Source organism: Pezoporus wallicus, unplaced genomic scaffold, assembly GCF_028554395.1.
Source record: "Pezoporus wallicus isolate ANWC-B61680 ecotype Strahan unplaced genomic scaffold, APGP_CSIRO_Pwel_v1 contig_14127, whole genome shotgun sequence".
Classification (NCBI taxonomy): domain Eukaryota; kingdom Metazoa; phylum Chordata; class Aves; order Psittaciformes; family Psittacidae; genus Pezoporus; species Pezoporus wallicus.
This window is the reverse complement of record NW_026635612.1, coordinates 167244-179029: the sequence shown is the minus strand read 5'-3', so window position 1 is coordinate 179029 and position 11786 is coordinate 167244. Positions and strand designations below refer to the sequence as shown.

The following is an 11786-nucleotide window of genomic DNA, read 5'->3' as shown; positions in this document are numbered from 1 at the left end:
AGGCAGCTCCTCCGGAGGTACCCGGCCTTTGGTTTCAGGTGCTTTTTATCCACTTGTGTCACAAGGGCTTAGGAAACTCTTTGCTCTGTTGCTGTAATGAACGTGGGCAGCTTTGAGCGCTGCCAGAGCCCCCAGGCAAGCCCTGAAATCAAACAGCCCCAAAGGCGAGAAAGTTGCCACCACCATTTCCTCTGCCAAGCGTCTCATTGAAGCTGCTGGGCTGCGAGATGCTGGGCATTGGGGTTGGGGGGGTTCTCTGGGCCCTGCCAGGCTGCCTGCTTGCGCCACGGCCCAGGCGCTCCTTTGTTTCAGGTGGCTGATTCATGGCTGTGGGGATTTAATCATGGTTTCTATAGCAGTGAACTCTTTACCAAGGGGTGGAGTTCCCTTTCAGTTCATGGCAGCGGTTTGGTGGCTGTTAAAGCCAATTCCTGAACGTGTTCTGCTGCTCAGGGTCATTTTGAGAGGGGACTGATGTTGTTTGTGGTCTGTGTACGGGGGGGCTGACAGTTGGTGTGAGCATCTCTTCAGGTTTGCACCATGCTCTGTGCCTGCACGCCTAAGGAAGTGCAAAGAGGAGGATTCCTTTGGTGTGAGGTGTTTAGTTTACTGCCTCTTGATTGTCACTTCATACAGGAGAACTTCCTCATCATACATGGGCAGGTGAGGGTGAGTCCTCTTGTGCTCTCCACAAAGCGCTCCCTCAGGGTCTGACATTATCTGTTATCTCAGGAGTTACTGGGACGCTTTGCAGTTTAGTCCTCTTTTAGGGAAAGCTCACGTTCTTGGGTATTTCCAAGGTGACTTTGCTGCAGGAAGCTATTTGGGTCTTTGCTCTTGATGTCAGTAGCAAGGGGTTTGATTTGCATCAAGATAATGTGGTGGATAGTGCTTCCTTCTGCATTTCATAGACTCACGGAATGGGTTGGGTTGGAAGGGACTTTAAAGCTCCTGCAGCTCCAATCCCTGCCACAGGCAGGGACACCTTCCACTGGAGCAGCTTGCTCCAAGCCCCTGTGTCCAACCTTGCATGGGGCAGCCTCAGCTTCTCCGTTCAGCCCATCCCAGTGTCCCAGCACCCTCACAGGGAAGGCTGGTGTGTGTCAGCAGGGTTGGTGTCTCACCCTCTGTGGAGATAAGCTGCTGGGTTACTGCAGGTGTCCCCTGCAGTTGGAGATCAGGGCAGCTTTGCCTGTGAAACAGGGACTTTGCAGGTAAAGTGGAAGTCCTGGTTTATTTGCCTGCTCTGTTACAGCATTGGAGGCAGAAACAGTTTGGTTCTGCACAGCCATTGTTCTGCAAGGTGAGACAGTGGTGTTTTGACGGGCAGGAGCAATAATAACGTGTGATTCATGAGTGATGAGTCTTTGGGTTGGGATGAGTGAACCTTGTGTAAAGGATGTGAGGATTTGTCCTCAAAGACTTCAGAGCTGAAAGTGAACAGAAGCAGCTCCCGAGTGGTGCTGGTGGGGTGGGCTGTGTGGGTAGAGCTCCCACTGCGCTTGAGGGGACTGGAAGAACTGGTGCTTAGGCAGTGGGAGCTGGGGGGATGGAGGAGGGTTTTGCCTGGCTGCTCTGGCACTCAGCACCTTCCCGAGGGTCTGCTGGGCAATGATTAACCTCAGCAGGAATCCAGCCCTGTCAGCAGCCGGTGTTTGACGTGGAGGCGTGCTGCAGACGGGCAGATCTGCCAGACAGCACAGACCACAGGTAGGGCAGAAGGGAAGGAGATTTCGGCTGCTGGTGCTTGGTGTGCACTGCAGAGCCCCAGGAGAGCAGCCTCTCACAGTGCGTCTTGGCAAAGGCAGCAGCGTGTATCTGTTGGCACGGTGGGCAGGCTCTCCATTGCCTAGTGCAGCCCTGTTCCTGCTGAGAGTCCTAAATACCGGCAGACTCAGAATCCCAGCCTGGTTTGGGTTAAAGGGACCCTAAAGCTCATCCAGTTCGAAACCCTTCCACTGGAGCAGCTTGCTCCAAGCCCCTGTGTCCAACCTGGCCTTGAACACTGCCAGGGATGGGGCAGCCACAGCTTCTCTGGGCACCCTGTGCCAGCGCCTCAGCACCCTCACAGGGAAGAGCTTCTGCCTTAGATCTAACCTGAACTTCCCCTGTTTCAGTCTGAACCCATCACCCCCTGTCCTGTCAGTACAGTCCCTGATGAAGAGTCCCTCCCCAGCATCCCTATAGGCCCCCTTCAGACACTGGAAGCTGCTCTGAGGTCTCCAACGCAGCTTCTCTTCTCCAGGCTGAACAGCCCCAGTGTTCTCAGGCTGGCTCCATACGGGAGCTGCTCCAGCCCCTGCTCATCCTCGTTGCCTCCTCTGGACTTGCTCCATGTTTCTGATGCTGAGGGCACCAGAACTGCAGACACTGCTCCAGGTCAGCTGGGGTAGGCTCAAGGGGCAGGTGCTGCAGGTGTGAGCAAGGCAGGAGCTAGTCTCCCATTTCAGCATTTTATTGCCTGCTCTCAGGACTTCTCTCTTTCTCTGCAGAGGGGTTATTTCCTTCCTGGAGCATAGCACTGAATGGGAGGAGGGCATGCAAGAAAGTGGAAATCTCTGCTTGCTTGTTGTGTCCATGTGTCTGCTCTGGCTGAAAAGGAGCTGCAGTTTGGAAATGCTTTTAATTCTAGAGAGGGGAGCAGGTGGCTTTTCCATTGCAGGGCTTTACAATGAATTGCTTATCCCAGTGGAGGCTGGGGTAGGGTTTTGTTGTTCCAAGAGAACAGGGAGGAATGAGGGGCAGAAAGGGTGGAACTGGTTGAACTGGAATTCCCGGGTCATACCTGGCCTTGGGTTGTGAACAGCAAGGTCCTGCTCATATCAAAACGTGGGGCTGGCAACTCCTGGTGCAATGGGATCTGTTGGTGTTTGCTCCTAAGTGTATCAGAGGGGTTGTAGCAGAGATCTCAAATGATCTCGTTATGAGTAGGCAATCCTGTTTTGTCATGGTATTAGCTGCTCTGAGAGTATCCAGCACAGATAACTCATAGCTTAGTGGTCCGACTGGCTCAAACAGCATGGAAAAAGAAGGATGGCCCCTTCCCTTTGGTGTTTGCTATGGGAAAAGGAATAGAGGAGTGGGCTGGGAAGGCTGTGGTCAGATTGTGGTGCTGGGAAGCCTGACTTGATGCCTTCCTAACCCAATCTAATCCCTTGTCTGTGCCAGCAAACTGTGAGCCCCTGTTTTGGCTTGCAGCTGTGTCAACACCTAAAGCTGCTATCACTGATGAAAGGGGGTCCTGTGTGTTCAATCCTTCCCTTAACACTCAAACAACTGTTTGTGGGCCTCGTGACAAACACACTGAGGATCTGCATTGGATTCAAACCAGCTGCTTGCTGTGCCAGGCTGGTTTGGATTGGGATCAGCTGCTCCAGGAGATTCCTGATGCCAGCAGAGCAGGGGACTTTTATGTTAATAGTTGTGGCAGCCTGTTCTTTCTTTTCCCTCACACAGATAAATGCTCTCTCCTGACAAAAAGCTGCTTTTATCCCAAATATAGTACTGTTTTTGCAAGGCATCAAAGAAATTGGGCTGCTTTGGTTCTTTATGATGTGCTCTCCTTGTGCACCAGCTCTTAGGCAGAAGCTCTTCCCTGTGAGGGTGCTGAGGCGCTGGCACAGGGTGCCCAGAGAAGCTGTGGCTGCCCCATCCCTGGCAGTGTTCAAGGCCAGGTTGGACACAGGGGCTTGGAGCAAGCTGCTCTAGTGGAAGGGGTCCCTGCCCGTGGCAGGGGTTGGAGCTGGAGGGGCTTTAAGGTCCCTTTAGCTCAAACCAGGCTGTGAAATTCAGTCTGAATCAGAAGCAATTAGAAATGACTGCAGTGAGACTGAAGGCAAAGATAAGGCTCCAACTGAATTGCACTGTGCTTCGTTTAGCAAAATGGGAATCGGGCAATGGGATTTAAGCCTCCCTTAGATGCAGTGATGTGATTCCAGGGTGTCCATTCAGAGGGAGATCTGATTTGCGGTAGCTGAGCTGTGTCCAGTTAATGGGTGTTGGCTTTCAGCAGGTAAAGGCACCTGCACAGCTCAGGTCTCCTGTATCCTATATCTTTTTCCATGTGGGAACCTTGCGTTGCCATTCAGATGGAATTTGATTAGGAGTGCTCCAGTGTGCACTGGTGAGAGGTGGGCTTTAACCAGATTGCGTGTACCCTGTGGTCTGTTTATCCCAGGAAGGCTGACATTGGAGAAGGAGCATTGGAGGTGCCTTGGGAAGGATCCATGTGGCACATTCAGCTCTGCCGGCTTCTGCAGGGTCCAAGGGCAGCTTTCAGTCCTTGTTGTAGTGCTTTGACAGTGCCTGAGTTCGTTGCTCTTTGAAAGAGGCCAAAAGAAGACCCCCTTTGCAAGGCCCTCTGGCAGTGCCTGAGCGGAGTGGCCCTGTTTTGGTAAGGAAATAGTGGTTGCAACCGAAATCAAGTCAGTGGAGTCAGAATTAGAGGGCATCACCGCAGCGCGTGCCCTGGTGCTGCGCTCGCTCTGAAAGCGTGACGAGAATGGAAACCACAAAGTAAGGTGAAGGTGGTTTGTAATCCACCCCAGAAGCCAAAGGTAAATAAATCACCCTGTTATTTACGTGCTTCTTGGGTGCGGGGTAGAGCAATGAGGGCAGATGATACCTAGTGCAGCCCACAGTCCTGCGCTGGGCTGCTGCTGGTGGGTTGAGGATGGAAGGTTTTGTTGCTGATCCTAGAATCCTAGTGCATTTCTTGCTCTCGGGAGTCTGCTTGCTTTGCAGGGTTGGATCTTGGCTTCGCACAAGCTGTCCCATGCACTTTCTTCACCCTGGAGTCACTCATTTCTCACTGTGCCCGTGGTTCTGTGTGGATAGAGTTGGTTAGAGGTGAGGTGCAAGAACAGCCTCTTGCATGAGCAGGTACGTGCTGGGCCCAAAGGTGGTTTAGTTTCTGGCAAACTCCATTGTACTGCAATCAGTGGAGCAGAAAGACATGATGGAAAGGTGCCAGTTCCAGGGCTGAACCAAGCGTGGTGCTGCTGGGGCTGGGATTTCGTTGCTTTTTGAAGGGAGATTTTCTGCAGCCCTGTTTTCTCCCTTAAAAAAAGCTGGGATGAGTGGTTTGGAATGAGCTGGAAAAGCGAGGGAATAAGCTGGAAAAGGTCTGGGTGAAAAGAAATCCTTTTATTGATGGTGTGCAATGAGGCTGGTTTAAGGCTGACTTTTGGATTTGAATCTTAGATGCTCAATGTTTAATGGGGTGTGTGTTAGTTTATAGCCTTTAAGCAGTGGTAAGGGGTGCCCAGAGAAGCTGTGGCTGCCCCATCCCTTGCAGTGTTCAAGGCCAGGTTGAAGCAACCTGATCTAGTGGTAGCTAGGGATGTTCTGGTGCCTCAAGCAGCAGTAATGGTATTCCTATTACAGGATTTACATAGTCCAGAATTCAGTTTGTCATTTCATGCTCTTTGGAAAGAGGTAGAAATGGAAAGTACAGCTTAGATTTGGGGCAGATGAGCTCTGCGCTTCAAATACTCATTGTTTTTTGCTTGTAGTATGTTGAGGCTGGTGAAGCTGGTTCCTTTTGTTAAGTCCCACTGTGCAAAAATGAGGTGGGGACTCTGGGATCCTCTGTGGAAACAATGCTGCAGATCCATCAGTTCTTTTCCTTATCTCCTTTTGGTGTGCCCAGGGTTGCATTCTTCAGTATCACATTGAAGGTTTGTGTGTATTGGTAGATTAAGGGCTGTGTTTTGGTCTTATGGACCTCTAGAACATCTTTAATACCCTGTTTTTAATTATATCAAGCTTGGTCTTCTGGCTGTTCTGGGTTACTTTTAGTTCTCATCTCTGACCCCTCTGTGTTATTCTGGGTTGGAATTAAATGCACATCTTCCTCCAGTGAAGAGATTGCTGCAATAGAACTGTTCTGCAGTGGTGGTGGTGAGGTTTGGGTGGCGTGATTCAAGCGTTTCAGTGGCGGGTTTCTTGCTAAGCCAAGCTGAAATCTTGTCTTTTATGACCTGCGCTGCTGAACATTGGGCAGACAGCTCCTGGAATGGAGTTTTGAGAGGATGGGGTACTAAATCCCAGCTGCATGCAGACATGTGGTAACCTGAAGGGGATGAGTACATCGCTCAAGCCTTCTAGGGAAGAACTTCCACACCTACTCAACACTAGAGGTAAATCTAAAGCTTTACAGTTGAGCTGCCAGTCAGGAATCCAGAGGGTGAATAGTGCCTTCTTCCTGGTGACTTTGGGCTTCCAGCTTTTTGGAGACTGATCAAGGAATAGCCCTTTGAATGCTCTTACTCCTGTTTCAGCTTCCATGGTAATAAGAGCATCTGTCCTCTGCACGGATCAGCCCTTGCTTTCAGGAAGATAATTTGGGTGGAGGCAAGCCTTCAGCTGCTTCAAGGACAAGGGAAGCTGCTTTGCTCTCTTCAGCCAGGTTTTTCCCCCTGTGGGCATCCACACCTCCCGATTGGTTGATCTGCTGCCAAAAGGGCTGGAGGCGAGCTCTAAGTGTTTGCTGTACTGATAGCTAAATAGAGCCAGCATTTGTCCCTGGGAGCTGCCTTAGAAGTCCTGCTGTGTTCAGCTCCATGCCATGCTTCCCTAGTGAAGGTGTCCCTGCCCTTCTGGTGTCCAGGAGGATTTATAAGGTTTACTTTGTGCAAGGGATGATAAACCCCACTCACCCACCACATCTTGCAGCCAGGAGGGATGCAGCTCCCTTCCCTTCCCCGTTCCTCTCTGGGAATGTTATATTACTGTGCCACCCACAGGCAGCTTCCATGCTGCTGAAGAAGATTTGCTGTTCGCAGTGGGGAGCCGCTTCCCAAATGTTAAATCAGTGTCAAAAAGCTGCTGGTTTCATTTGCTGTAATTGCTGCTGTATTTAGGGTTCTCAAACCCAGTTATTCTAATAGGCTCTATACATTAGGTTTCTAGTGGTTATACTGTGTTCTGATTTTCCCAGTGTTTCCCCACTTCTTCCACAAAGCCCTTTCCTTGTGCTGTGTTCCTGCTTTCCAGCAAGCGAAGCAATGCAGTGTGCCAGTCTGAAGTGTTGGGATCCTCCTGAAGAGAGAGGAACTGCAGGGCTGTTAATTCCTGGTGCTCCTCATTGTGCCAGATTAGGCTGTGAGAACAAATCTGTGTCATTTCATTGAGAGGGGATATTCAGATTTACCTCCAGGCTGCACAGGGGCCGACCTCTCCATTGCTCTGTGATTGGTGTGGAATAAACTGGGTCAGGAAAGGAGGCTTTTGAAACCACCATTTGGAGCAAATCTATGGCCAAACCATCTAACTAAAGATGAGCAAACCAAGGTTTTAAGCAGAGTTGTTATTAGAAGGCGGCAGAAAAACACAAGCTTTTTGGTGTCCACTGAGCTGCAGAAGGGCTTGTGCATCCCTCTTCTTCTCTGTGCTGTTCCAACAAGAGGTTAACTTTACCTTCACGCCTTGTAATTTATAATGGTGCATTTGGCATGGTTGATCTGTTGAGGTTTAAAGAATTGCCCTGGTGATATTTAAACGCTAGCCTGTGCCCCCATGCTATAAGCTGCCCCTTGGGAAAACTGTTCTGTGCTGTTGTGTTCATTTGTAGAAGAGAATTGTAATGGTGTTTATAGTGGGTGATAAGAGCAGGCTGCTGGTGCCTGTGGTCTGTGTTAATGTAGGACCTTGCTCCCCAGGCTATTGGGTGTTCATTAACACTTCCCTTTCCCTCTCCAGCTGATGGATATAGCTCAGGACTGTTAGAACACCATCCTTTCCCTCCCCTACATGCTTTTTAGTTCCAAGAAAGCCTCCAGTTTTGTGTCTCATTACAGTACAGCCCTGTAGTAGCTGCTGTCCTGTCCCTCTCTGGAATGGTGATTTAGAGCTGAGCCAGCATGGAAACTGCTTTCCACGCCTAAGGCAAATCTGTGAGCAGACACTGCAGAGCAGCAATGTGCCACTTCTGCTTGGGAGGGTTGTCAGTTTGCTAGTTTAGTTGAGGAAAACCAACCAACATTGGCTTGGTTTTCTGTTGGGCTTGTGGAGCCAGCCCTTAGTCTTTTGAAGGAAGCTGTTTGGTGTTATTGGAGGAGATGAGCAGTCCTAGATCAGAAATGCCTGTGAGGGCAGAATGAGCTTCCCTGTGGAGGAGGCTGAAACCCTCTATCCTGCCCTGGGGAGGCCCTCCCTGCAGTCCTGGTCCAGCTCTGGGGCAACAGCACGAGAGGGACTTGCGTCTGTTTGTGTGCACCCTCAGGAGGATGCAATGGAGCTGCCTGAGCTGGGATAGATGGAATTCCCTGCTTCAGCTGCGAGCGTGTGAGGACTGAAGAACAGGGTAGAAACCAGTGTAGGAACACAAGAGCATAGCTGCAAAGCCCTCGCTTTTATTGTGTGTGGATTAGCTGCCTAGCTGGAAGAAAGCCATCACCTTGCTGCTGAGGGTTCAGAGGCAGGGCAATGGAACCAGAATGTATTCTTAGATGGGTACAAAGAGCTGGGGAGAGAAAAAGCTGAGTGTTTGAACTAAGAAAGCAGACAAAGGCCGGGCTCTGCTGGCTGGGATGCTGGGCAGCAGCAAGGGGCAGGCAGCAGGGATGCAGAGCGGGTATCCTGGAGTGCTGAAACAGGCAGCTGAAACAGGGCAATGAGGAATTTCACCCACTTGTCAGGCCCAGGGAATGTGGGAGCACTTTGGAGACATGAATATTCAGAGGAGCTAAAGGAAATGCAAGATCTGAGCCGGTCCCAATTAATCCTGGCAGCAGGATCTGCACTGTGTAATCCATTGCTTCGGTGGGAAAACGCCTGTTTCTTAGCCCAAACAGAGACGTGCCTCCTGCTTTGGCATCCTTGTGGCAAGGCAGTGGGAGCTCTGACTTTGCTCCTTCTCCCTCTAACCTGCCATCACTTCATTTCCTTCCACTGGCCCTTCTATGCTCATTCTATTAATAACCAGCTGCTTGTGGAGTTAGTGTTTTGCCCAGAAGGATCCCTCCTGGTAGAGGCTAAGGTGCTTCCAGCCATGCTGTCAGGCGATGACAGATGTCCTTGGTGCCTACAATGGGTGTCCAGCAGCGACGAGCTGTCAGGATTAGTATTCGAGGCACAAACGTGCCCCTTGGAATATGCAAAGCTCAGCACAGCCTGTGCAGGAATGCCCTTGAAAGGCAAATGAAACTGAACTCCCTGGTGGCTCTGGGTGAGCAGGAGGGTTGCTGTCATCTGTGCTGACGTTCAAGTAGGTTTTGAGGTGCCTGCTTTTGTTTCTTTGCTGTTTTCCCTTCCCAGAAGGGCTTCCTGAAGGGCCAGGCAGGAAGACCTTACCTGCACATGCCCTGTACAGGAGAGTCCTTCCTGACTCTGGGGTTTGGGTTTGTGTGAAACTTGATAATCATAGAATCATGGAATGCTCTGGGTTGGAAGGGACCTTAAAGCTCATCCACTTCCAAACCCAAACCATGCATCCAAAATGCACAAGAAAGTAGCTGTGTTTTAATGGTGTTAATGGATGAAGCTGGAGGGATTCCAAGACGTTTCCCAAGGAACCTTGTGGTAATTTCAGCCTCTGAAATGAAGATCATCTCATGTTCTTGGGTGACTGACTCACTGCCCAGAAGTCTGCCCAGATTGTGCTTCTCTAAATGCAGTGATTGCCAATGATGATCTGATTTAACATGATTTTATTGGCTTTATTGAGGTGCTTAATGGCTCTATTGAGGTGTTCTCCCCATCTAAGAATATTACTGCGATGGTGTTCTAGCTCCAGCAGTGAGAAGTGGCCCTAGAGCATGGCTGTCTGGTCAAAGTAAGTGTTTTGTGCCCACAGCTCAGCCAAGTTTCAAAGCCCTGCTGTTGACAGCTCATTCAGGTGCACTTGCAGTGGTGGTGTAGTGGGGTTATCTCCTCTGAGACCTCAGCCCTGTGATGCTCTGATGCTGGGCAAGCTGTGCATGTTCTGTCAGGTCCGCCCACTATCAGATGGAGATGATGTATCTGATGGGATGGTGCATTACAGCCAACAGACTGCACGCTGCTGCTGGGAGCGAAGGTGATGAGCTGGCCTAGGCTTAGTGGTGAAGGGTTAGGCTGAAGTGGGCTGGGGATAAAAGCTGCCTTTGACTTCCCAGCACTGGAAACAAGCTGATTTCATAGCTCTTTCCCAATCACCCCATGCTGTGCTTGTTGACATTTCCTATTGTGGTTGTCTTAGTTGGAACTTCAAGCTCTTAAGGACAGAAACTCCTTCTTTCTAAAATGCTGAGCGTGTTTTGACTGTGCTACAGCATCCGTCAGCATCCGGATAGCTCCTGATTTCCCCAAACTGAGTTCCTCTTGCATCTCTTTGAAGAAACTGGCTTTGCTGCTCAAATCCCACTTCCTCCATTTCGCCTTCAGCACATTGAGAACTGTCTTGATGATGTGTGACATCTAAAACGCTTCCCGTGCACGTGCTCTTCTGCCTTTGCTAGATAAGCAGCAGCTGTTCCCTTTTCCAGCAGGCACATGCCACCTTGAAGACCCAGACATGGAATGTCTTCCCTGGGAACAAACGTTTGATGCTCTGGAATTATTACACCTTGATCTTGCTTCTTTCCAAGCCGGTGTGTGTGTGATTAGAGGCTGGTGGTGTCTTCAAAGAGGGGTGAGCCTGCCTCACTCTTAATGCCTAGTTTGCTGGGGCAGGCTTTCTGCTCCGTGCTGGTTGTGTGTAGGCTGAGCAGAGCTGATAGAGAAGTGAAACTTCAAACTGAGCTTTGGTCACACTTGGAATTGTAATTTGTGTCTCTGTTTTGTTTCCTGTCATTGTAGGAATTGCTTGGAAAGCTAGTGAGCAAGAGGGATGGAAGAGAGCACTGGTGAGTACACTCTTGGCTAGCTTACCACAGGTTGTGGACCTGGTTTTTTCCTCCTTGGTTAAGCATCAGAAAGAACCTTATTTTCAACTTCACCTTTTCAAATGTGGAAGGTGATTACAAAACAAGCTGCATCAGTTGCACCTGTACTGCACCAATGGCATGGAGCAACCCTATTAAAGCTGTGTTGTAGATCTGGAAGATCTCTTTGGATATCTGTGAAACCTGGAATACAAATCTGTTGTCTAGCCCAAGCTCTTGAAAACAAACAATATCCCTGTCTTAGTAAGTAAGAGGCTAGAATCATAAAATCAATGATTAGGGTTGGAAAGGACCTTAAGATCATGTAGTTCTGACCCCCTTGCCACGGGCAGGGCCGAAGCATTGAGCTGGTTTGAGCAACGCACATGGCATGCCATAAAGAAGGACCTCACTCCTTTGGTGGCTGCTCACTTCTCTTCCTGTATTGATTTCCTCAGGCTGCTCTGTCTTGCAGCAGATACAGGATTTTTTATTAAGCAAAATTTGGCTTTAAAGCTCCTGCTTCAGACACTTTGTGCTGCTTGCCCTGAGGCAAACAGCGCTCTTAGCTTTAACTGATGTAAGGGTATGGTTGCAACTAAAACTCAGTTTTTGTTGTTTTTTTTTCTTGAATAGCTCTTCCATCCGTTGCCTAAAATGGCAGTGGAAGACATGAGCTAAACGACCGTTTTCCCCCTCCCATTGAGATGGGATTTGCATGGAAGCTCTTGCCTGCATGCTGGGAAGGCAGCATCCATTGAGCATGTGGACCTCGCATCTTGTGGCCCATGATGTTGCAGTTGGTGACTTTGACCTTGCAGTGAAGTGCAGCTCTGACCAGAAATACTATGTCTAGGTTATTCCTATGCAGCTGGGTGATGCCAGCCTTAAAACCTTGGAGTTGATGTACTTGTGAGTAGCATGGTGGATGTACCAGGCCTG

The 11786-nt window shown here is 49.9% G+C and overlaps 1 protein-coding gene across 2 annotated transcripts in view; it reads left to right on the top strand.

Annotated features, from left to right (window-relative positions):
- Positions 1-10773: 10773 nt before the first annotated feature.
- The window catches only part of PHACTR4 (phosphatase and actin regulator 4), a 34794-nt gene continuing 33781 nt past the window's right edge, over positions 10774-11786 (top strand). The window contains exon 1 of one of the 2 annotated variants that reach the window (XM_057397011.1): positions 10774-10826. In XM_057397011.1, the coding sequence (XP_057252994.1) occupies positions 10811-10826 (16 nt within the window). In that variant the 5' untranslated portion in view covers positions 10774-10810. The remainder of the gene's footprint in view (positions 10827-11786) is intronic. The other variant, XM_057397012.1, reaches the window with a different exon arrangement.